Source organism: Lissotriton vulgaris, chromosome 2_1 (assembly GCF_964263255.1).
Source record: "Lissotriton vulgaris chromosome 2_1, aLisVul1.2, whole genome shotgun sequence".
NCBI lineage: Eukaryota > Metazoa > Chordata > Amphibia > Caudata > Salamandridae > Lissotriton > Lissotriton vulgaris.
In genome coordinates this window covers 1,397,381,283-1,397,408,630 of record NC_141687.1, presented here as the reverse complement: position 1 = coordinate 1,397,408,630, position 27,348 = coordinate 1,397,381,283, and the positions used below count along the sequence as shown (strand labels likewise).

General features: G+C 47.1%; 1 protein-coding gene across 3 annotated transcripts in view; it reads right to left on the bottom strand.

The window, feature by feature from the left end:
- The window catches only part of LOC147732646 (zinc finger protein 425-like), a 254,029-nt gene that overhangs the window by 155,809 nt on the left and 70,872 nt on the right, over positions 1-27,348 (bottom strand). For 2 of the 3 annotated variants that reach the window (XR_015308481.1, XM_086957157.1), the window contains one exon: positions 11,622-11,732. The exons of the other annotated variant lie outside the window; for it this stretch is intronic. Coding sequence is in view for 1 of the 2 variants with exons in the window: in XM_086957157.1 (XP_086813283.1) it covers positions 11,622-11,732 (111 nt within the window). In the remaining variant the exon portion in view is untranslated. The remainder of the gene's footprint in view (positions 1-11,621; positions 11,733-27,348) is intronic. 3 annotated transcript variants of the gene reach the window in all.

Below are 27,348 nucleotides of genomic sequence, written 5' to 3'. Positions count from 1 at the left end.
ATATCATCTGTATATCTATATAAATACAAACATAAAAGCATGCATACATATACTTATATGCATACAGATGCATGTTATTTACATGAAAGTTGAAAAAACACTAATAAAAGCAAAGCTAAAAAGCCACCTCATTACAAACAGAATGGCTTTAACTTAAACGAGGGCGAGATCTATTGCATTTTCAATGCTTGTTTACTTTGGTTCCATCAAGAAGGCATTCAGATGTGTCACACATTTGCCATAAATTCTGAATGTTAGCACTCTAGTTGCACATTAGATCACTGTAGTAAAGCTACTGCTCACCAGGGACGTCTGCTGCTGGTATTCAAAGTGCATGTTTCAGTCTGCATGTCAGAATTTTTTTAATGAAATAGAAGAGGATTTGAGAAGTCACTCAAAATGATCCCTAATTTTTCTTTCTGAAGCACTAATCATACTTTCTATGGCAAAATTAACCCCCTCATGTTGTTCCTTTTTAAATTGAGTGTTTTCAGACTTACCACTTCATTCCAATCAAGATGGCTTCTGGTGTGCCATACTTTTGTCATAAGTAAGACTGTTAGCGCTCTAGTTGTTCTTTAGAACACTCTGGGACATTCTGTCATTGGGCTATACTTGGGGTACATCTGGGTGATATTTGGGCTACATTTAGGCTCTTTTGTCTCTGGTGGCCATCTTGGGAGACTGTATGTCAGAATTGTTTAATGAAATTGAAGAGGGTTTGAGAAGTCACTCAAAATGTGCCCTAATTTTTCTTTCTGCAGCACTAATCATAATTCATATGGCAAAATATACCCCCTCATTTTGTTCCTTTTTAAATTAAATGTTTTAAGAGTTACCACTTTATTCCAATCAAGATGGCTTCAGGTGTGCCATACCTTTGTAATAAGTAGGACTGTTAGCGCTCTAGTTGTTCTTTAGAACACTCTGGGACATTCTGTCATTGGGCTATACTTGGGCTACATCTGGGTGATATTTGGGCTACATTTGGGCTCTTTTGTCTCTGGTGGCCATTTTGGGAGACTGCATGTCAGAATTTTTTAATGAAATAGAAGAGGATTTGAAAAGTCACTCAAAATGTGCCCTAATTTTTCATTCTGCAGCACTAATAATACCTTCTATTGCATAATATACCCCCTCATTTTGTTCCTTTTTAAATGAAATGTTTTAAGAGTTACCACTTTATTCCCATCACGATGGCTCCAGGTGTGCTATACCTTTGTAATAAGTAGGACTGTTAGCGCTCTAGTTGTTCTTTAGAACACTCTGGGACATTCTGTCATTGGGCTATACTTGGGCTACATCTGGGTGATATTTGGGCTACATTTGGGCTCTTTTGTCTCTGGTGGCCATTTTGGGAGACTGCATGTCAGAATGTTTTAATGAAATAGAAAAGGATTTGAGAAGTCACTCAAAATGTGCCCTAATTTTTCATTCTGCAGCACTAATCATACTTTCTATGGCAAAATATACCCCCTCATGTTGTTTCTTTTTAAATTAAATGTTTTAAGAGTTACCACTTTATTCCAATCAAGATGGCTTCAGGTGTGCCATACCTTTGTAATAAGTAGGACTGTTAGCGCTCTAGTTGTTCTTTAGAACACTCTAGGAGGCTGCAGTAGAACACAAAGGAATCAACTGACAGTCTCTGTCCTTGTTGGATGTACATGTTTTACTGAGAATGTCAGACTTCATTTTCACATGACTGAGAAAGATAATGGGAATTTACAGAAAATATGCTTTCAGTTTAGCTTATAGATCCCCTTCCAAACCACTGTGGGAAAATCATGAGATATTAGTTTTCTTTCAAACAATATTCATGATATCACAGCAGAAGGTTTTTTCACATGGTAAAATCACCTTAGAACCCACCACAATTCCTAAAACGAGTATGGTACCATCAACAAATGATTTATAATGTAACTAAAGTCCTAAAACCCTCTATTAACTACAATGCTTTTTAATGAGGTGCTATCATGTATATTGGTCCCAAGATGGCTGCCAACACTTCTTGGATGAAGTGCTGACAGCCAATCAGATCAGATGTGTGGTTAGGCTCCGCCCAGATATATATCTTTTTTTGAACCTAAATTACTCAAAATCCACTGGAGCACATATATTGAGACCTAGCAAAGGCACATCGGGCTAACAGTCCCTACAATTTTGCCAAGTTTCGTGCAAATCCATTCAGCCGTTCAAGCTAAAAGTGAGGCCAACCGCCCTATGGAAATTAACATGGGAAAAAAGCGTTTTGGGACCCCCCTTTTTTCTCGGCCCCCCCTTGATGAAACCCCTCCAAATTGTCAGGGGCTGCTCAGAAACAAAATGTTCCATTTTCCTGAAAATTTCAGCCAATTCCGTCCACAAACGCCAAAGTTATTAGACATAGAATTTTCAAAAATCCCATAGAGAAAAAATCCTAACTATATATACCTACTGGCGACCGCCAGTAGGTAATATATATATATATATATATATATATATATATATATATATATATATATATTTTTTTTTTTTTTCCTTCCAGAAAGACCCATTTTAACATATAAACGGAGTCAATCTCTGGGAGACCATCTTGTCCATAGTCATTTTGTGCCACGAAAAAAGAAACCTGTCCATATCACAAGATCTACAGGATTCTTTCCATGTCGAGCCTGCAAGGCCTGTAAAAACAGCAAGATAATAAAAACTTACCCAGGTAAAACTGATGAAAATGAACCCGAGAGATGTATTAAGAAATTACTCAACTGCAACCCGGAGTACACCATCTATTGCCTCACTTGTCCCTGTGGAAAACGCTATATAGGCAGCACCATCAAGCCTACTAAGATGCGAGTCTTGGAACATCTACGGGCAATAACTAACAAGGATAAGGCATACCCCGTAGCGTGGCACTTCGCTGAGTTCCACAAAAGCGACAGCGATCTGTTAAGCTTTTACTGTATTGATCAGGTGGAACGAAGCGAAAGGGGTGGAGATAGAGAAAAAAGACTCCGTACTTTAGAGTCAAAATACATAATCGGGTTAAAAACTACAGTTCCCTGGGGTTTGAACAACAATGAGGAGATGTGGGTACATCTGGAATAACATCTATGTACTATGTAACATCAAACAATTCCCACACTTCTCAGTCAGGCCTTGCTGTTCCGCACTCTCGATGAGATCTTTGCATCCCTAAATCCCCTCTTTTTGAAACTGTGCCCATTCAGGGCGAAATTGACTGTGCAAATTGAGAAGGGGTACACTAGCCCATTCAGGGCGCAAATCTGATCAGTATAACTGCCTATTGTGTTAACTATGTGTAAAATACAACCTTAGTGAGACGGAATACTCACATCACAATAAGCAGGCTATATCTGTGTTTGACGAAAATGAATCATGCATGCACTTTTGATAAATGTATTCACTGCTTACCCAATGTTTTTAAATGTGCACTGAGCACTTTGTTATTTGAACGCCATAAAATGTTTACAATTTTGCGCTATTTGCACGTTATAAGATGGCTGCCAAGAAGTGTATTTCGAAAATAGTAAACCGTCATCTATGTTCATGACGAGTCGGCTTTAAATGGCGTTTTGTATTTTGACACGGGTGAACACCGACGAAGCCTCCGGGCGAAACACGTCTGTTGTGGGGGTAGGGGCACGAATTAAATAATCTTTGGAAACCGAAGGTATGGTGTGCTGGTCTTCTGTCTAGCCTGACTGGAGTGGACCGTTCTGTGTGTGTGTGTATGTATATATATATATATATATATTCCGGGATCCCGCACATGGGCGGGGATTATTCATAGATTATGACTATTGATGAGTAACCCTGGATGAGAACTGAAGAAACTACATTAGTTCCCGCTTCTAGGCTTGCATTCTCCACAAGACCAACTGCACCACCTACAAACCAATGGAAACTGCTCTCTTATGTAGCTGGCTGACAACATAGCCACCTCAGGCAGACAACACCAAATCAGGGGTCACATCACCAGACTGGAGAAGAAGCAATGCAAGAAGAAAATAACATAAGGCATGCATTTTGCTTCCACTCAACCAAGATATGGAACATCCTTATCAGCATTAGAACTGCTCCCACTCACCTGTAAAGCAGAAAAAACTGCTTTTCAAGCAGTACTCCTTCTCTACACAAAAGGAACAAACTTATAATGCCTCTTGTAAACCATTATGCTTATGCCCCACACCGCACATCTGCTGCTCTGCACTCCATTGTTCCCCAGCTAGGTTTGCACTACACAAATGCCAAAACATAGACTGGCTGTGTGCCTGTAGGGGAGTGACTAAGTAGGCTGGATAAGGGAATGTTCCAGCAGGAACTGGAGTTTGCTACTTGGTTTGGAGTAACCTTTCAATCAGAGCAAACCTGCACTGTGGCCTTGGGCTCTGCAACTAAGGATTCTGCCTTGCAGGGGTGCCCTGTTACTGGACAAACCTTCCAAGAGCCTCCTCTGTAGCCTAGGGCAGGACTGAAAATGGGAATGACACGTCGACAGCTCAGATCCACAGTACTACTATAGTGGCGACCTTGTGAAGGCTGGTGAATCACAACTACAAGGCTACCAACTCAAGAAGGCGAGCCAGCAAAGGATGTCCAGGTCTGCGTCAAACTTTGAACATCTAGTCTCCCCCACAAATGTCACCAGCTGCAAAGTCCATTTAGCTGACCAGTGAGGGCACACAAGAAGTTAGCAGCTCTTTACACTAGCTCGCACAACCCCGGCCTTGCATCAGTGATGCCCTGTTTGCACTTTGTGAGAGAGATTTGCCCAGGTCCCTACTAATGTTGAGAATGAGCATGGTGAGAGATGCACGATTCTTTGCCTGAAATAGGTTTCATGAGACATGTCTTGGCTTTATTTTTTACCTAAAGTAAAAAAGATAGCTAATGCTGGCAGCCTGCAGGATTCAAGCCCTCTGTTACGTGACAATGACAACTGTATGGTACGTGGCCTACTGTGTGGCAGATTTTATTCACTCATTTTATAACAGTTCTTGCTCACAACGAGCCAGGTGGATGCAGTTATATTTAGTTGCCACATAATTATGTTTGGCATTACTCAGAGAAACTCTCAAATGCACAATCGCACACATCCCTCAGCAAACATGGCATAGGCCTAAATCCCTCTTCTGCTTGAACACAGGTCAATACTGAAATATTTGACACCCAAGGAGATGGTGACATATGCAAGGGTATAACACTGAATGGAGTTACAGTGCAGTAGATCATGCTTGCGCTTCCTCTAACCAACCAAACATGGGAACATTTTGTGCAGTAAGCATTACTGAATTTAGAGTGGAATTAGAGGTTTTGGATGGTTGCAATAGAGTGACCTTTCTTTCCTATTTAAATGTAGAAAACGGGTTTTATGAAGGGGGCTTGTTATTGACGTTTGAAGCATATGGAATAAGGGAGAGCACCACTCAAGGAATTGCAAGTATGGTAGATCATGAAATACTGATGACTGCATAACTTTGAGCTCTACAACTATATGGGTTCTGATGAAACTGCAAACAGGATGCTGTAAAATATTTTGAAATTGTCTGTTTAGTGAATATTGATCTCTACTGATGCAGAACATTTCTTGACAATCAGACGCACCTTTTTAACAACTGAGGATAGCCTGTCATAAAGAACTTCTAGGTGCACCTCATGTAGAACGTGATGAATATATTTCAGCCCTTTTTAGGTTTCGCCTGGCGTCCACTGCGCAGCAGTGTTCGCGCAGGCGAACTCTTATGTTAGACAGTACGAGGCTTTGTCCCGCCTCTCTCTTCCATTGGCTACCTCCATAAATGGAGGCTAGCCATTGGAAGAGATGGTTGTCAATCACTCTTTTCCCCGTCATGACGCGATTCGTGGGTGTTTGTCTCTTTTTTTAAGTACCGCCCCTCACACCCTCCCTCTCGCCGAGGAGTTATCCCGCCCTCCTCCCTGTTGTCCATGTTCTCTATCCTCCCCTGCCCGTTGTTGTGCCTTGTTTATCCCCCGCCCTCCCTCCCGTTGTCTGTGCCTTCTCCCTCCCGCCCGCCCACTGTCCATGCCTCCTCCCTCCCGCCCGCCCACTGTCCGTGGCCTTGTTTTTTTCCTACGTTGTTCGTGGTGTCCCCCCTCCAACCAATGTGGTTGGCTCTCCCGACTGGCGAACGATCTCCTCCCTGCCCGGACCCTTGCTCCAGCTTGGTGCGAGCTGGGAGGCGCGTGCCACTCCTGGGCAGTCAAAGGGAGCTAAGGGGGTGCTCGAGAGAAGAGGTGGAGCACTAGAGCGTCCGAGCAGGGGGCAGTGTAGATACCGCTCATTGAATGGGCCTCCTGCAGTATCTGTGCAATACAGGCGGGAGTGCCGGGTACGGGAAGGGAGGCAGAGCAGCCACAGCTGTAACAGCCCCTATCGGGTCTGAACTGACGTGTTGTGTTGAATGGGGCTGCGCGTATGAGAGAGGCTTGGGTCCAGTTTCTCCACGAAAAGAGGGGAGGGGTGCAGCAATAGCTGTGTACCTTCTTATCAGCCCATGTCGGATCCGACATTATGAATGGGGCTGCGTGGGTGGAAGAGCCAGGACCCGGTTAATGTCCCATGAGCCTTAGGAAAATGGGTGCCTTCGTATCTGACATGTGGCTGACCGTCCCCCAACCCCGAACGTTCATTGTGAAATGTTTACTCGCCATTGTCCAGCTCGTGGCCTCCCTGCACAGCATGTCGTGCTGGTCGCCGCTCTGAGACACCGGCCCCCGGCATACCTTTACCACGGCGGCTATATTAAATGAAGAGAGCTGATCGCACGTATTAACGTAAAGTCTTGTCCAGGCTTCACGTATTACTCCAAGCTTCTAGAAGTCGAGTGACTTTTCCATTCCATGTCTGCTACTGCTGTGTTGAGCACGTCTTGAACACCTGGTCCAGTACTATCGGGTGTGCTGCAGGGAACTAGTGCACCATATTGCAGCAGCTGAAAAGGACGTGCTCTCACCAAATGGGGGTCTCTCTCTCTCTCTCTCTCTCTCTCTCTCTCTCTCTCTCTCGCTTGCCTGCCCAAGGAGTACTTCGCAAGCCCTTTTCCATAATTTGATTTTATGCAGGAGAACGAGCAGGGGAAAATTGTAAAGCCCAGTCCCGCAAGGTCACTGGGCTTACACGGAGCCTTTGATTTGGATCTGTGTGGCGTGTAGGATTTGCGATAAGACATCTGTTTACGCTACGCGGGGCGATGTCCAATTTCCATTTCTGTGTCCTTGTGCCCCTCTGGGTTTGATGGCACGCAAACACACCTCTCTGAATAGAAGACATCTGTCACCTGCGTCACTCGCATAAGCCAAGTGTCAGCAGGCCTTTAACTCCACAAGAATGCTGACCAGATAAATGAACAACCTTGTCTGTCTCGAGGACAGGGTTGGCGTGCAGTGGCCGTGGTAAGAGAGCATGTACCGGAAAACCTCAGGGTCCATGAAGAAATCCACAGAGTACTCCAAAGGGAATTTGAGGCGCTGTCTAGAATAGACTGGGTACTTGCTATGTTTGTATATTGAATTACTGTGGCCAGGTAGAATTTAGAGAATATTGCCCATGAAGGAATAACATTGTGGAGACTGCGACACCCAGTGCTTGCTTGACCCCCCTTGTATAACTAACGTGAATCGTTATTCTGGCTGGTTATGTCCCATACTGGGAGCAGGGCAAGGCAGTTGGCTGTAGCGAACTACTTACTGGGAAGTTTCACAGTTATCGTTTTGCCGAATTTGCTTGTTGGATGTGATCTTTAGGGTACATGCAAATTATTGTAATGTTTATATATAGTTTGTACTGCAATTGAGGGACTGAATCAGGGCCCGTATTGCAACCCCTGCACCGGAGACGGGCTCAGGGTCCACGGCAAACATGGCATCTCCTAGGACTCCGCTGGCCACCGTGAGCGAGAAGGATACCCCCGAGCAGGTGAGCTGGGAGCGAGATTGACTTCCGGGCAGGAAAGGGTGCACCTTCTGACCTGCCCCCTCCCCCTTGTGCTCTCTGCCTCTTTCTGTACCCCAGTCCTGACGAACCTTATGGTTGTTAGCCCCCCTTCAAATCCCGGGCTTTGACCAGTCGTGTACCTACCTGCCTCTTCAGACCTCCTCCCTTGACAGTGGTGTCACTCTTTGCGAATTTTAGGATGGTACGACCTGAATCACAGAAAAACAGTGTGTGTGTGTGGGGAGGCTCTGTGTGTGGGGGGCTCTGTCTGTGGTAGGGCTTTGTGTCTGTGGTAGGGCTTTGTGTCTGTGGTAGGGCTTTGTGTGTGTGGGGGGGCTGTGTGTGTGGGGGGCCTCTGTGTGTGTGTGGGGGGGGGGGCTCTGTGTGTGTGGGGGGGGCTCTGTGTGTGTGTGGGGGGGGCTCTGTGTGTGTGTGTGTGGCGGCTCTGTGTGTGTGGGCGGGGGCTCTGTGTGTGTGGGGGGGGCTCTGTGTGTGTGGGGGGGGGCTCTGTGTGTGTGGGGGGGGCTCTGTGTGTGTGGGGGGGGCTCTGTGTGTGTGGGGGGGCTCTGTGTGTATGGGGGGCTCTGTGTGTGTGTGTGTGTGTGGGCTCTGTGTGTGGGTGGACTCTGTGTGCGATAAGGGGCTCTGTGTATGGGGGGTTCTGTGTGTGTATGGGGGGCTCTGTGTGTGTGGGGGGGGCTCTGTGTGTGTGGGGGGGGGCTCTGTGTGTGTGGTGGGGGGCTCTGTGTGTGTGGGGGGTCTCTGTGTGTGTGTGTGGGGCCCTGTGTGTGTGGGGGGGCTCTGTGTGTGTGTGGGGGGGCTCTGTGTGTTGGGGGGCTCTGTGTGTGTGGGGGTGCTCTGTGTGGGGGGGGGGCTCTGTGTGGAGGGCTGTGTGTGTGTGGCTCTCTGTGTGTGGCTCTCCGTGTGTGTGTGGGTGCAAATGCAATAGGTCTCGCATTTGCGAGAGATTAAGCTATTGACATTGTAAATGACAATGCCATTTATTTATCTGTTTTCAAAACCAACACATAAATAAAAATGTTGTCATTTATAATGCCAATAGCTCTAGCTTTGGCAAAGGCGAGACCGTTGCATTGTAAATGCTTGTTTAGTTTACGGCGATGCCACTCTGCGCTGTTGAGGCAGGGACGTACATAGGAGCTAGCATGAGGGCCAGACGAACTGTACTAACAGGTTTTTGAAAAATGTTACCAGATTCCCTATGTTCCAAGGAGTTTTTTTAGGGGAATTTTATAGGAAGGAAGTGGACAAAGACACAGCTTTTTCTGCATATTTGTCATTGAAAGATATGTTGAGAAACAAAAACAGATGACTTCATTCCTTCTAACTACACTAGAGAAGTACTAGAAGGGTTAGCATGTGAAAGAAAATAACTGAACATGCAGTTCTCTAGGGGGTATTGTGCAGATACCATATATCAGGGAACAAAGGGCCATACCAACAAACATGCTTCTTAAGAGTTAAAACTTAAAATATGGAATACTAGGGGAAAAAAGGGTAACATGCTCTGCCAATGTACGAATTAATGTGCTCTGGAAATTTATTCGAGCCTGGAAACCCTATCAGGCCAAAAGGAAAAGGTATTTTGCTTTCATAATTTTAAAATGGATTACTAAACAGATGTATGACGTTACATCGCACACCATTACAACGCAATTTTTACAACGCACATTCCTTTACAACGAATGCCTTTACAACGCATGACATTACATAGCAGATGCTATTACAACGCATGCCATTACAACGTAAGTATAGGTAAGTATATTATTTTATTAAAAAATGTAATTAATAAAATAATTAATTTTGTAAACTAAATTATTTATTAATTAATTTATTTGTAAATATATATAAATAAAATGTAATCAATAAATATTTAAATAATTTTTTAAGAACTATTATTAATAAATAATACAATTATTACAATTAATTTTTTTAATTTATTTAAATTATTTATTTAAAAACTGAACCCTAAAAATACCCCAGTTCCCCAAAACCCTAAAAATACCCCTTTACCCCAAAACCCAAACCTAGCCCTGAACCCTAAAAATACCCCTGTACCCCAAAACCCAAACCTAGCCCTGAACCCTAAAAATACCCCTGTACCCCAAAACCCAAACCCAGCCCTGAACCCTAAAAATACCCCTGTACCCCAAAACCCAACCCCAAACCTAGCCCTGAACCCTAAAAATACCCCTGTACCCCAAACCCAGCCCTGAACCCTAAAAAAAACCCTGTAACCCAAACCAAGCCCTGAACCCTAAAAATACCCCTGTACCCCCAAACCTAGCCCTGAACCCTAAAAATACCCCTGTACCCCAAAACCCAAACCTAGCCCTGAACCCTAAAAATACTCCTGTACCCCAAAACCCAAACCCAGCCCTGAACCCTAAAAATACCCCTGTACCCCAAAACCCAAACCCAGCCCTGAACCCTAAAAATACCCCTGTACCCCAAAACCCAAACCCAGCCCTGAACCCTAATACCGCTGTACCCCAAAACCTGAACCCTAAAAAATACCCCTGTACGCCAAAACCCAAACCCAGCCCTGAACCCTAAAAATACCCCTGCACCCCAAAACCCAAACCCAGCCCTGAACCCTAAAAATACCCCTGTACCCCAAAACCCAAACCCAGCCCTGAACCCTAAAAATACCCCTGTACCCCATAACCCAAACCCAGCCCTGAACCCTAAAAATACCCCTGTACCCCATAACCCAAACTATATATTTTAAAAAACTTAAATTAATTAATTTAATTTATTTTTAATTTTTTTAAATTAATTTTAAAAAACTGTAATTAAAAAAATGTTTAAATAAAATGATATACTTACCAATACTTACGTTGTAATGGCATGCGTTGTAATAGCATCTGCTATGTAATGTCATGCGTTGTAAAGGCATTCGTTGTAAAGGATCCTGCGTTGTAATGGTGTGCGTTGAAACAGTATGCTTTGTAAAAGTTGCGTTGAAACGGTTGTATACCTTACTAAACAGACAATGAACTCTTAGATAATCTTTCTAGAGTGCGGTCTCCGGTATTACAAATCAGATATATGGCATAGCTGTAAACTGGAAAATATCTCTTCAGAAAAGTGCTCTTTATAATAATCGAAGCAAATTCCGCTGCAGGAGTTCTGAAGAGTGGGCGGGGCCACGTCAGCCGAAGGAAGTGCACAGCACTACCGAGGTAGTTGTCGTGACGGCCGTTGGCGGACGTGCACAGCGAAGGGGAACTCCAACCGCCACTAGAAATTATATAGGAGATGACTTCATAGCAGTATACTTCTTTCTGACCCTATAGTTTATAGGCAAAGCTCTCGTTTTTGATCTGAGCACAGCCACGAAGGTGATGTGAAACTAGGTGGAAACAAGGAAGGTTAGCATGCATACACGTTCAACAATACTGTTTCTAATATAAGGAGTGTGCATGGGATGTGTGGAGGTTTGTGTGGGTAGAGGTTTACTTGATTTTGTAACCATTCATATGTTTTGTTGAATGCAAAAGGCCAACTCATGAGCACTTCAGGCTTTGCTATAAAGATGTTACAAACGGGGAAGAACATTTGTGTCCTAATCTATCGTTACTTCAGGCATGGTTGCAAAAATTCTATGGGCATTCGCTAGACGACATTTATTGTCACTCACTTGGTGAATGTCCAGAAGCATGCTTCCTCTTAGAGTCCGGCGAGTCCACGTGGAACAGCTCTTCTGCTTCATTTACGCGTAATGAAAAGACAGAGGCTGCAATGCGTGGACCTGATTGTAAGAGTAAATAGAAAATGAGTTAAGAAACATGTCCTTCTTTAACGTGAGACACTATAGACAATTTTTCCAAGGAAAAGTGTGTGACATCAGGGAAATAAATTCCACAAGAGATTGCTGCTTAATGATCAGAAACATAAGGAAGGAGTTGGCAGAAACAACTCTGTTAAAATAGCTTTTGAGACGAGCAAGGAAGACAGTTGTCTTGTTATTTCACTAAAGGGAATGGCTGGCAAAGTGAAATCTGTTCTACTTAATAATGTACAACATGCATTTCCACCATTTTCCTTGGTACAGTTCACAATGTGCAACTTGTATGCATATGCACATTATTATTTACAAGCACCATTAAATTATTAAACCTTTTTCCCTGGGGGTCACTGGGTTCGTAGGTTATGTACTGATAAGTGTCTGCCCCAGGGTAGAGCTTCTTACACACTTTGACAAACTACTCTAACTCAAGGGAGTGGATTCTCAAGTCTGCTTCTGAAGTAGCTTGCCTTATGATTGGCTGGAGTGTTTGAGAGGTAAAGTCTTAAGGGACAGACTGGGAGATGTGCTTCCTTTGGTGGGAAACAGTTTAAATTATATATTTGCCAGACTGGCCGTGTGTAAGAAATTGGATTATTTTTTGAAGTGGGAGACTACCCATCTCAAGGAGTAATCACAACACTTGTTAGGGTGAACATGTAAAGTCACTAAACTAACCTGTGCTCAATTTCCTCATAGCAAGACACAGAGCTGACAGGCTTAACTTAGGGCAATGCGCAAAGTATTTATGCAATACCAACATAGTTATAAAGTAAATAATGCAAAACAATAAAAATCCCAAATCTAATTACAATATTTAAGTAAAATTTAATAAACACAAAATGATGACTACATTCAAACAAGGGGAATTAGAAATATGAATTGTTAACGTTTTAAGTTGAAATAGTACCAAAAAGCAAAAGAGCCAATGATGGTCAATGGCGGTTGAGGACTAGGACTTATGCGCTTTTTGAGGCTGACCCTGAATGAGCACAGGTCAGATACACCAACAGGTTAATCCTGGTCAGCCAATTTACCTTCTGACTTGCTCTTTTCAGTCTTACTCCATCACAGGAGTACACTTTGACACTCGCAGTGTGATTTGCAGAGGCGAACAGCAGGATCCAGTCCAGGTCGGGTCGGGTTGTCACTGGTCAGCTGAGTACTTTCAGAGAAAGGCCTCTTGCAGTTTGTTGTCTCCCTGAAGCCTCACAGACCCTTTGAGTTGGCTTCATTATCCTGGGTATATGAGGAAGCGGGCATGGTGCTTCAGGTTCCGCCCAGCTCACAGGCAGCAGACCAAACTTTCTTCTGCTCTTTCACAGGTCCAGAAAGAGTTCTGAAGATGGTGCCTGGGGATGTCACATTTATGCCAGGCACGAGCTAGGGGGTGGGTGTGACACCTGACCGATCCCCAGCCAATGGGGTAAAGGTTTCCAGGGGTAACACTACCCACTTTCACAGAGGTTCCCGTTTGTCTTACTGCAAGCAGGCCCAAAATGCCATGTGTCGGTACCTATTCGAGATGGCGAAAGTCTTTGGCAACACTGAACGTTGCATCCGAGGAATGGAAGTGTGTGTGGGAAGTATACTATGGCAATCCTAATGTCTTCCTACGTCTAAAACTCACATTCAGTTTGAGACAAGCACTGTACCCACAAAAAACCCAGAGACAAAAATCAGGTAGGAAAAACTGGGGTCCTTCAGCAACCAGACAGTGGATACACAAGAATAATCTTGCCATTCTGCTCTCCCTTTCAAGTGCCCTCCAATGTTTCATGTGGCTCAACAGACTTGTCAAGCCGGATTGGACACTGGAGTGTCAAGAAAGATGCATAGATGGACGTGGGAGGTGGGGGGGGATTGGTGGGGTTGTTTTTTGATTAGGTCTGTGAGATGCTCATACATGTTTTGATATTTGGCAGGGATCTCCTGACCTTGGAGAACTGCGTATATGCCTTACCTGATCAATAAAATAAAAATGTTGTTGTGAAAGAAAGATGCATAGAGACCCCATCCTGAAAATTTCATGAAGTTCATAGGAGTTACTGCTACCCCTTTAGATCACCCTATTGTTTATTCCTGGGAGGCATTCCACACCTTTTAAGGCTGAGTACAGCCGGAGAACTAGCAGAGGCATATCCTAATTAGCTTTCTCAAAGTTCAGGTTCATAAAGGGTAACTTTCTAAAAGTTACTTTTTCTTAATATGTTCTTAAAAATACAGCTTCACCATTGAATTACATTTTTTGGAACTATTAAAAATAGTTCCTTAATTATTTTTCTAGCAGGTCCCATTCCCGAGATCCTGCATTAGTATTTTAATCTGTACTCTGGTTTTCTGCATAGCATACCTAGGCCTCTCAAAGTGAAGGTAGCATTTTGGGTCCTATCACTGTAGGGACATGGTAATATTAATGTTCTACATGTCCCACTCTTAAATACCATGCACCCTGTCCTACCATGTGGGCTACAAGGCTTACCTATGGGTAGCTTACTAATATCTAAAAGGGAGGTATTTACCTGTCAAAGAGGGTTATTTTACCAGATCATACTTCAGCAGTCAGGCTACGCAAGCTAGACCTGAAGTCACGTTTTCTTTTGTCACACTTGTGAGTGCACCATAAGTGCTGCAGTACATCGGATACACTTACATTTTCATGGAATAGGTGTTCTTCCACACCATATTTATTTTATTTGAAAAGTGTTATAAAGAGAGAACATGACCCTTATGGGTATCGGAGCGCTGTACAAAGTGGCGATAGCAAGAATAACACAACACAATGGAACACGTGAGGAAGTTAAATAAACACATAGTCGGGGCGTGGCTAGCAGCCAACGATGGCGGCCGCAGCTTAGAGAGGCTCCCGAGACGAGGCGGCTTCCCGCGGCAATCCGTCATAATTATCCTTGTTTTCACCAGCTTTAAGGGGAGGACCGGACCCGGAGTCCGTGCGGCAACCAGCGCAGCAACTTTGGGGGCGCCTCGAAACGCTGGACGGAGACCGGAGAGGAGAGGGGCCTATCGTCAGCTTGAAAGCAGCGGAGTCGCAGCAAGAATACAGCTGGCCGGAAGTGGCCTCGCCGGCCCCTCGGACGCGTTGCCCAGACAGTCCGTGGAACTTCCTCTGGCGGCCCGAATACACGAGCGGAGCCCCACGACACCCAGCGGTATTCTACGAACCCGCAGGAACTGGCCAGGGGGGTGGAAAGCACCGCGGAATACAGACGCGAGGCCGCCATTTTGCACGCTACACGCGAGTATCACCCCGAATCCCAGCAGCGGCCATTCACACAAGGCAGCGATCATTACAACCTCCCGGGAGTGGAAGCGGGGGACAGCGGTTCTTTGCGGACTCCCTTCTGTGGCGTGAACGAGCGCTCATAAGGCACTCCACTGGAAGGACATTGATGGGAGCGGAGGGGGCCCTGGCAGCAGGCATACCGAAGGGGCGCTAAGGCTCAGCAAAACCCAGAGGCATGACCCAGCGCTAGCTGCGACCCACAGCACACCGCCGGACTTATCAACGGGCTCAATGCAGGTATGAGGGCTCGGCAGACTGCCTAATTAATAGCACTACTGGGTGAGGTGCCGCATAAACTATCCTAGACTCAGATAACACCCTGCAAGTCGTTCCTGAGGTGACGTTCAGCTGCCGAAACCTGCGAGGGGACACTACCCTCCCTTACTGTGGACTCAACTACGTGGCCGCTACACAGCCGACTGCCGGTGCATGCGTGGACGGCCCTGCTCGGCCCGAACACTGGCCCACTGTGACATCTTGCAACGCTGCCAAACACTGCACCATGTCAAACAGGGGCCCTAAGCACAGCACTACCCAGGCCAAGCTGGACAAATTCGCGTACGAAAGACAGACGCCGCCCCAGGAGCAACGCAAGAATGCTGGGAAAGCGACGGAGACCGAGGGGGCTAAAAAGGCCACACTTGAAGATGTCCTGGAGGCATTGGCCCAGGTGCAAGCGACGGTGGGAGCTACGGCCACTGAAGTCACCTTGATACGGGCGGATCCCCAGAAAATGAACGAGAGGGTCAAGCAGGTCGAAGTAGTCACTAAATCACTGGTCGAGAATGTGTCCGAACTACAAACGGCGATGGAGCGACTGCAAACTGACAACAAACTACTCAAAGACAAACTGGATGACCAAGAAGGCCGCTCCCGGCGCAACAATGTCCGAGTTTTAGGTGTGCCGGAATCGGAAGATACGGGGGCAATGGATCTCTATGTGGAGGACCTGATCAAAAACCGACTCCAGCCTAAGGGACTCTCGAACTTGTTTTCAGTAGAAAGGGCCCACCGAATTCCGGGGGGGAAACGAAGACAGGAGGCCCACCTCGGCCAATACTGGCAAGACTGTTCAACTTCAGGGACCGCGATGCCATTCTACAGGCCGCAAGAGTGGCGCCGGCCATTCAAATTCAGAACTCGAGAATTGCTTTCTTCCCAGACTATACGGCTGAGGTATCCAGGAAGAGGAGGACGTTCCTGGAAGTGAAAAAAACATTGAGGAAGAAGGAACTGCCATACTCGATGATATTCCCGGCTCGGCTGAGAGTAGTAGCGGACAAAAAGGTGTGGTTTTTCGACTCCCCGGAAACTGCCCGGGACTAGCTGGAGGGATGGCACACTGTTGGACGGCAGCGCAGAACTCACAGACTGGATCACGAACGCAGAGGAGACAGCAGGAATGGCTCACAAACGTCTGGTCGAGGGGAGGGAGCGGAGAGCTCTCCCTCCCGTGGATTTGCAGGGGCGGGTGGAGAGGAATAACCCCTACCTCGGGATCTGTATTAGTGGCAATCGCTGACCATTGACTTATCATTTCAACTGCTGCACAAGGACTCTGGCATGGCTACCCCTGAAGCACGCAGGGATGCCGCCTGCTCGGGGAGACGCTCTCCCCCCTACACGCAAGTACTCTGGTTGTGTGATGGGTAAAGCACTCTGCTCAGTTGGGGGGGCGGGCAGTTGAAAGTCCGTTAGGCAGGGATGCAGGGAGGGGGGGAAGGGGGAAGGGTTGTTTTTTTACAGTTAGGAATTTGTATGCTAGGTCGCAGACAAAGACTAGGCCTTCGCCTGAGTTAATCCCAGGTGGGAAGAAAGAGAGGGGGACTACAGCCTCCACGAGGACACTCAGCGTCTTCTTACACGACTATACACCCACCATGTATGACACATTTACCCACCGATATCCCATGGAACCCATAGTACCGAATGGCTGACATCCCAATGCCTGAAAGAGGGAATGTAGACACCGAGATATAGTGCCCCTCCCTACGTCTAATGACTTGGAACGTGAGAGGGCTGGGAGACAAGGTGAAACGGGGGCTAGTACTGACCGCGCTTAAGAGACAAAAACCCACCATAGCGCTACTGCAGGAAACCCACTTAACAGGGGGGGCTACCAAGGCCATGGATAGAAGAGGATACAGGATGATGGTCCACTCTGATTTCACATCCGGCTCCAGGGGGACCGGAATCCTGATGCAAAAAAACACACGGTTTATCCCCCTACAAACCAAGACTGATGATCAAGGCTGCTTCGCAGCACTGCAGGGGCAGTGGGAGGGGAGACTTATTAACCTAGTTTCGGTATACATCCCACCGGCGCTACACTCGGTGCACCTCCCTAAACTGGGTGATTTTATTCTGTCTCTCCCAGAGGGGGAGGTTATCCTTGGGGGGGATTTCAACGCAATTCTGAATACACAACTTGACAGGTTTCCAACACTAGTCTCCACGGGAGGGATCCCCCGCCTCCAGCAGTTCCTGACAGCCATGGGACTGGTTGTTATTTGGAGGCACCTTCACCCCGCGGTGAAGCAATACACTTTCCATTCCGCAGTACAAGGTAGTCTGTCTAGAATCGACCACTTCCTGACTCTGGGAGATGGTCTCCATTATATAGATGCAATGGCGATTCACCCTCGAGGGATCTCGGATCACTCCCCACTTACTCTCACACTTTCCTCACAGAGACAAACACGTAAACGCATATACCCCATACATGCTGCCTGCCTCAAGATCCCCCAGGTTCGCAGGGCTCTTAAAAAGACAACGACACAATATTACACTGAGAATGTCCACTCGGTGCGCTCCACCGAGGTACTATGGGAGGCATATAAAACGGTTCTAAGGGGTCAAGCCATAAACTCCATCACGGGCTACAAAAGAGAACGATCTCAGGAACTAGTTGACCTGGAATTAACTTTGCAGGAATTGACTTAAACTCATGAACAGCATCCCACTCCATCCACCTTACTCGCACTTACATTACAACAGCAGCTGTACAACGATCACTTGCGCATACATGTCAAAGGAAGCCTAGACGATACTCAAAACAGGATCTATGAGGTGGGCGACAAGGCGGGGAGAATGCTGGCGTGGCTCGATAAAAGAGAAGGGAATTCATGGGGGATCCAAAGATTGAAAGATGAACGCGGGGGGGTACACACTAAACCGGGACACATTGTAGAACTGCTCGCAGACCACTTCGAACGGGTATACACCCCTGAACACACAGTAATGCCCGAGATGGCCAGAGAAGTATTAGCCCCAATCGAGGTCAATACGTTGACCTTGGAAATATCAAAAGAGTTGGAAGCCGACATTACCGCTGAAGAAATACAACTGGCGATCCGTGCTTTAAACCCGGGTAAGGCAACGGGACCCAACGGAATACCAGTGGAATGGTATCAGGCGATGCCTGAGACCCTCAGTAAACATCTGCTAGGGATGTTTAAGGAATGTCTGGGGAAGGGTATGCTTCCACCGGATCAGAGAGCGGCGACAATACTGGCCATCTCCAAGCCAGGCAAACCACCTGAAGAGTGCTCCTCCTACCGCCCCATATCGCTGCTTAATGCAGAAGCCAAAATTCTTGCCAAACTCCTAGCAACGAGAATTATGCCCCACCTACCGTCCCTTATACATCCGGACCAGTCCGGATTTATGCCCCACCGCAACACAGTGCTAAATTTATGCTGATTGCACGGAGTACTGGCACGGGCAGACTCGGTGGCGACTCAAGCAGTGATCTTGGCACTTGATGCTAAGATGGCCTTTGATCTTGTGGAATGGGCATACTTGTTTGAGACGTTGTCGCGCTTAGGATTCGGGCCCCGCTTTATTGCATGGGTAAGATTGCTGTACACCGACCCGGTAGCTCGGGTGGTGGCCAATGGGCATATATCACGGGAGTTCCCTCTGGGCAGGGGCACAAGACAAGGCTGTCCCCTGTCACCGTTATTGTTCGCAATCTCGCTGGAACCCCTTGCCACTCTTATTAGAACTTCACCCCAACTTAAGGGTATATGCTGGAAGGAGGGTTGGGAGGACCGGCTGTCCCTGTATGCAGACGACATGCTGATATATCTAACCAATCCTGACAGCGGAATCCCTGCTCTATTACACCTCTGTGATACTCACGGAAGGATATCCGGATACACACTAAACTGGAGCAAATCAGAATTGTATGTCCTGAAGGGGCAGGCCCCGGTCCTCGACGCGGAATGTCTTTTGAGGATAGCTGGTACATCGTTTAAATACCTAGGCATTCAGGTCACCACTGACCCTGCGGAGTTCATGGACAAAAATCTGAAACCCCACTTAGAAAGGCTCAAACATGACGTTCAATTTTGGTCGGGACTCCCACTGACTCTTTTGGGGCGAGCTGCACTTTATAAAATGGTGGCCCTGCCAAGATTCTTATATGTCCTTGAAAATACACCCTATCCGGTAGCCCCTAGGTTTTTCCAAAAGGTTGCAGCATTGGTATCCAACCTCCTATGGGGGAACCTCCCCGCTCGTATCGCACAATCCAAATTGCATAGAGGGTGGTTTGACCGTGATATTGCTTTACCCAATCTAAAATTGTACTACTGGGCGGCACACCTTAAACCCATCAACCAATGGATCCATACTCTACAAACCGAGCCGGCATTCCAGGCCGACAGGGCGCAACTGGGCACTAACAGCCTACTGGCCCCGTTATATGACCAACGCAAAACTCGCGCATTAGTGGGACCCACCAGACTAACGGTAGCACTCTGGCATACAGCGACGGCTGCTTTGGGTTGGAAGGGGAGGATCACCAAGCTAACCCCGCTGTGGGATTCTCGAGTCCTTGGCAACATGAGGAACAGCAAGGGATTCTCACACTGGGACACAATAGGAATTTCCACAGTGGGCGATCTTTGGGAAAGGGGAGGGGTGATACCCTTCGATAGACTGAGAGAATTATACGAACTCAGTGAAAGGGAGCTCTACAGATACATCCAGATCCAACATGCTTTGCTAGCGGCCTTGCCCACGGACACAGACCTGCCCGAGTCTTCCCCGCTGGAAGACCGCCTCCTTACTGACTTTATGGTCGAACGCGCAACATCTCTAACATATCGCAAATTACTCAACAACCTACCAGACCCAACACTATCCTTGAAGGAGAAATAGGAGGGGGACACCCTGTGAGATGGACGAACATGAGTGGAATGAAGCACTAGCTTCACCTAAGGAAGTGGGCATCTCAGCGCGGCTGCGATTAGTACAATTGAAAATACTACACAGGGTATACTACACAAGGACAATGCTGCATCGTATTAACCGGACACAACACCCTTACTGCCTTCGTGGGTGTGGGGAGGAAGGCACGTTTTTTCACACCATATGGGACTGCCCCCGGATTCAGGAATATTGGAGGCAAATACAGCGAACGATCTCACAAACACTAGAAATATCACTGTTGCCAGAACCGAAAAGATGCCTTTTAAACGTGTGGGAACCTACAGATATTTCTAGGCATGGGCAACTCTGGGTTACAGTGGGGTTGATGATAGCGAAACGAGATATTGCACAAAGATGGGGAGTGGCGGAAGTGCCGACCAAGTCATTATGGTGTCTAAATATGGATAAAGTAATGATAACGGAAAGGGTATACTCTAACCGTGCCTGCCCGGGGAAGTGGAATAAAATCTGGACCAAATGGAATGTATACAGAGGGGAGATTTGTGATCCCCTGCCAGAGGACGATCAAGATGAGTCAGACGAGGAAGAGACAGAGGGCTAGTATTCTGGGCGTCTTGTGAGAAAGGGGAGCTAGAGACGGGGAAAGTGGCGTCTCGCCACATTAGCATGCAGGATAGGCAGTAGAGGGATTACATGGATCACCATTGAGAGGGATGTCTACTCTAGCACAAGCATGGCAGCCGGGGGCGGTTGGCGAGAATGAGAAGAGGAACCAGAAAAGGGTATTTCGGTGAGGTGGCTACAAAAGATCAGTATTATTATACACACGACCACATTACTATTCTTAACAGTTACTTTGATTTGTTGTTGTTCAGGGGGGGGAAGAAAAAATGAAAAGAAAAACCAAAAACCAATACTCTCTGAGATACATATGCATGTGCTGCACCCTTTCATCATAGCAGCTAAACTACTGACTACAATATTGAAGAATGTACTACTGATTTTATAATATTGCTATGTGACCTATAAACTGCTATAGCGGCCAGCCCACTGGGTTGTAGGCGTTCCGCTGTGTAACTTGATGGTGCAATAAAGGTTTTTGGAAAAAAATAAAAAATAAAAAAAATAAACTAAACACATAGTCAAACAAAGGGGGAAACAATCACGGTCAAGGGGCAGTAGAGTCAGCCAAACTGGAGGAACCAGTACAAATTCAGAAGGCCCATAGAACGAGATAACAAGTGAACAGGAAGCATCTTATTCAAACAAACGGTATAAAAGAAGTATCAAATCCAGATAGAGAGGAATTTAGGGAAGGTAAGCCAGGTTAGTGCTGCTGATGTTCACTCAAGATTAGCCATTTGACATGTTTCTTGAAAGATGCAGTGTACAGGTTAGACCTGGTCTCGGGAGGTAGAGCGTTCCAAATTCTTGGAGCAAGACCAGTGAAAGCACAATAATAAGTTATTTTCTTTTTGAATTTGGGAGGTTTCAGAAGTAGGGTGGTCGAACTTCTTAAGTTCAGACTTGAGCCAGATAGTTCAAGCTTTTTAGTCAAGTACACATGGGTGTTGTAATGAATAGCTTAATGCATCACGCAAGCTATTTTGAAACGTATCCTAGCTTCTATAGACAGCCAATTTAGTTGAATCAGGTCTGGCGTGATGTGGTCATGCTTTCTGGATCCTGTGATGAGCCTGACCAATGCGTTTGAAGTGGCTATGAGCGGAGCCAAACTAGCTTTGGAAAGCCCAGCAAGGGTCACCAGACCATATTCCTGTCGAGAGATAACCAGGGATTGTACTGCAGGCCGGATGTCCGCGGGCAAAAGGAAAGGCTTGATTTTCGTAAGGGTGTTGAGCTGAAGATTGGCTCCCCTGATAGTTGCACTGATGTGAGCTTGCATATTTAGGTATTTGTCCAAGGTGATACCTAGCGATTTAGCAGAGTCAACAACATGAGGGGTGCAGTTAAGAGCAGTGAGTTGTTTAAGCCAGTTCAGGGTAATGAAGAGGGGTTGCGGGGGGCAATCAGAAGGAATTCTGTTTTGAGAGTATTTAACAAAAGATGGTTCTGGGCTAGCCATTGCAGAGTTTGTACGAGTGCATCATTTAAGGTTTTAATTTCCTCTGGAGAGGATATCTTCAAGTACAGTTGCGTGTCATCAGCATATGTGGGGTAGTGAATGTTAGAACGGTTCAGGATATCAGATACAAGTTCCATAAAAAGGTTGAAAAGAGTGGTTGAGAGTGCGGAGCCTTGAGGAACTCCAATGGTGACTGGGGGACTGGATGGAAGGCAATGGTTAACTATGATTCTTTGTGTGCGGTTCTATAGAAAAAAAGGAGGCATGCCAATTTAAGACACTGCCCGAAAGACCCATCCTATGCTGAAGAAGAGCAATCAGGTTTCATGTTTGAGGATGTTAAATGCTGAGGACAGGTCACAAAGGATCAGAAAACAAGGGACATTATGATGAAGGGATCTCGGGGCATCTCGGGTTTCAGTACTGTGCCCTGCTCTGAAACCATACTGGTAGAGGTCAAGGAGTTGAAACTTCTCTATGTGGTTGCAGAGCTGCGTGTGGACGGATTTCTCGATCAATTTACCTAAAGTCATGATGTTGGTGATAGGCCGGAAAACAGAGTACTTGCTATTATTATTTTGGGACATACTTGAAATATATGAAACACTACATTAGCATGCCATGTACGATTGTCATCATGGTTACATGCTGCATTTGTGTTGTTTTATGGCACAAAGCCAGAACATAACTCACATGATGTTAAACTGATAATAAATACAAGACCATGGCTCTCAAGAATGAAAGTCGGCCTCAGTAGCAATAAAAGGCAAGTCTGCTGTTTCTTTTTGTGATTGTTCTTTCGAATAAGTCAAGTTAAAGTTCACAAACGTGAACATTGGCAAGGTAGCATTTTGAGTAATTAAAGAGCTATTTCTTTATAAGGAATAAGCACAATGCTTTCTGCAAACAAAACCAAAACAGTTGTTTGTATCCACATATGTCTAATGTCTTCTCGCGCAGGGGTCACGCCCAATCCGCGCCGAAGGTGCGCCAAAGGTAAGCCCGTCTACGCCCGTCCGCGCCTGGACCGCGCCCAGCGCCAGACCCCCTGCCCCTCTCGCCGCCCACCCCCCCCGCATTACCTACGATGCCGCCACCCTCCTAGCCCTTAACCCCGGCAGCGCCCCCACCTGCGTCCAAGCCGCTCCTGGACACACCCATGGACCTTTCTCCTGCTACTCCTGCAAATTCAGCAGCACCGACAACATCTCCGCTACGACCACTCCACAGATTCCCGACCCCAACCACCTACAATGCATCCTTCTCAACACCCGCTCGGTCCACAGGCACGCCATTGACCTTTGGAACCTACTAGACACCATCTCTCCTGACGTCGCCTTCCTAACGGAAACACGGATGAACGCTTCCTCCGCCCCTGACATCGCCATCGCTATCCCTGACGACTATAAGATCACACGCAAGGACCGCACCGACCATACAGGAGGAGGAATCGCTATCGTCCATAAGAAATCCATCCGCATCTCTACCAGCTCCGACGCCAACCTCGCTAACTCCGAACACCTTCACTTCCAGATCCACATCGACCCCAAGACAACTCTTAGAGGCACCCTCCTCTACAGACCTCCAGGACCCCGCGCAAAATTCAGTGAAGACATCACGGACTTCATCACCCCACACGCGCTCCCCTCCAAAGACTACATCCTTCTGGGAGACCTCAACTTCCACCTTGAAAAGATCAACGACCGCAACACCGCCACCCTCTTAGACAACCTCGCCAACCTCGGACTTAAACAACTGGTCACTTCCCCCACCCACATCGCAGGTCACACACTCGACCCCATCCTCACCTCCAGCAATCATGTCTCCTTCAGCCACACTACGGATCTCCTCTGGACTGACCACAGCTGCGTTCACTTCACCTACAACAAGCCGAAACCCATCATCCACCTCCAACCAACTCTACAAAGAAACTGGAACAAAATCACCACGGATCAGATCTCCACATCGCTCCTTCGAACCTCCCCAGCCCTCTCTTCTAACGCCAACGAAGCCGCCTCCAACCTCACCCTTTGGTTATCCAACACCGCCGACACCTTAGCACCACTGAAAAAACGTCAACACAAACTTGGCAACAAGAAGGCCTCATGGTTCAACGATGATCTCAAGAAGTCCAAGAAACTGTGCCGCTCCCTTGAAAAGGCCTGGAAAAAAGACCCATCCACTAGCAACAAGGACGCCTTCAAAAGCGCCACCCGCACTCACCACCAACTGATCCGAAAAGCCAAGAAAACAGCATTCAAGGATCGACTTGACAACAACGCCCACAACAGCAAGGAACTTTTCAACATCGTCAAGGAATTTTCCAACCCCTCGGCCAACTCCAACGACATCACCCCCTCTCAAACCCTCTGCGACTCCCTAGCCTCTTTTTTCCACAACAAGATTGCTGACATCCACAACAGCTTTGACAACCAACCCGGAAGCCAACCCACCCTACCATCTGCTGACCATCTTCCCCCCGTGAACACCCTTAACTCCTGGAACCCAATCTCCACTGAGGACACCATCCGCCTGATGAATTCCATCCACTCTGGATCCCCCACAGACCCATGCCCTCACCACATCTTCAACAAAGCAGACTCCGTCATAGCTCCGCACCTCCGAGACGTCATCAACTGCTCCTTCAACTCCGCTACCTTCCCAGAAGACTGGAAACACGCTGAACTCACCGCCCTTCTGAAAAAACCCACAGTGGACCCCACCGAACTCAAAAACTACCGCCCCATCTCGCTTCTTCCATTCCCGGCCAAAGTCATCGAGAAAGCCGTCAACAACCAGCTCGCCGCCTTCCTCGAAGCCAACAAATCACTCGACCCCTCACAATCTGGCTTCCGAGCCAAACACAGCACTGAGACCGCCCTCATCGCAGCAACAGACGACATTCGAACTCTACTGGACAATGGAGACACAGTCGCCCTCATCCTCCTCGACCTCTCTGCAGCCTTCGACACAGTCTGCCACAGCACCCTTTTACAACGCCTCAGAAACATCGGAATCCAAGGAAAAGCACTGGAATGGATCACCTCGTTCCTCACCGGAAGAACCCAGAGAGTCCGCCTCCCACCATTCAAGTCCGAGGCCTCTGAAATCATCTGCGGCGTACCGCAAGGATCCTCACTCAGTCCCACCCTCTTCAACGTATACATGAGCCCCCTCGCGGCCATCGCACGCCAACACAACCTCAACATCATCTCTTACGCGGATGACACTCAACTGATACTTTCTCTCACCAAGGACCCCAGCACCGCCAAAACTAACCTACACGAAGGAATGAAAGAAGTCGCCGAATGGATGAAACACAGCCGTCTGAAACTGAACTCAGACAAAACAGAAGTCCTCATCTTAGGTACATCCCCCTCTGCATGGGACGACTCCTGGTGGCCGGAAGCCCTCGGAAAAGCACCCATCCCGACAGACCACGCACGGAACCTTGGCGTCATCCTGGATTCTTCACTCTCAATGAACAGACAAGTCAGCGCCGTATCCTCTTCCTGCTTTAACATTCTTCGCATGCTCAGAAAAACATTTCGCTGGATCCCCTCCGAAACAAGGAAAACAGTCACCCACGCTCTAGTCACGAGCCGACTGGACTACGGAAACACCCTCTACGCAGGTACCACCGCTAAACTCCAGAAGAAACTACAACGAATCCAAAACGCCTCAGCCAGGCTCATATTAGACATCCCACGCAACGAACACATCTCTGGTCACCTTAAAGACCTCCACTGGCTACCTGTCAATAAGAGGATCACTTTCCGACTGCTTACCCACGCACACAAATCACTCTACGACATCGGACCAGATTGCCTCAACTCTCGACTGTCCTTCTACACCCCCTCCCGCCAACTTCGCTCTTCCAGCCAAGCCTTCGCCACTGTACCTCGCATCAACAAGACCACCATGGGAGGCAGATCCTTTTCATACCTGGCTGCCAAAACATGGAACTCACTCCCCGCTTACCTTCGCCTCACCCAGAATCACCTAGCGTTCAGAAAGCAGCTTAAAACGTGGATATTTGACAAATAATCCTCCTCCCCTTCCTAAGCGCCTTGAAACCCTCTGGGTATGTAGTGCGCTATACAAATGTTATGACTTGACTTGACTTGACTTGTTTGTTTAAAATAAATATGTAAATCTTTCAGGGAGCAACCAGTAATGACAAATGTAATCTCAGGCCAGTTGGAAGGTGGGCTGATGGACAAGCATTTAACCCTGAGGTAAAAAACCAGGGGAAGGAGTGGGGGACAAAGGGGAAACCTGCCAGCACCTAAAAAGAGTTAGTGAAGATTAATATCTGGATGTTTAATAACTTGCCAGAAAATGAAGGCCTGGGCCCGATAGAACAGTACTGAAGTGGTGCCCTTCTAGAAGAACAGTACTGAAGTGGTGCCCTTTTAGTCCTATTTTTTGAAGGGAAGAAAGTGCTCCCATGGGAGGGGGAATGGGAAACAACCCACATGGGCTGTGATTACTGGCAATTATCTTAGGCGAAGGAAATGAGAGGGCCCAGAAACGGGTATAACCGCAAGCCTGCTCAATGCAGAACATGGGAGTCCGCGTTGAATCTTCCTGAAAAGCAGTTCAAAAATATACACCCAGCAGAAGAGATTACTGGCGCTGAAGTGCCGAGTCTGACCACCAATCAATATAGGCAGCAAGGCCCAAGAGACCCGGGGCCACGGTGCTGACGTGAAATTGAAAGAAAATGAAAGTGAATAAAAAGACCCAGCCTGAGTGTGGCATGGGCCAGGGGACCCGGAGCTCGAATGCTGCCGGTCAAAAGGAGTCTTTAATGAGTGAGATGGAGCCGCTTTTACTGTGAATGATGGCATGAGGCGAAGGAGAGCCTGAGCAGGTAGCCGGACCCTGGAAGTCTCAGTAACGTGAGACGGACACACTGGGTCTGGGGGGTGGCATGAAGCAGAGGAGAGCTCCGATCTGATAGACGGAGCGTGGGTACTCACATGGGTAGGAGACTGTTGTCTCCCGAG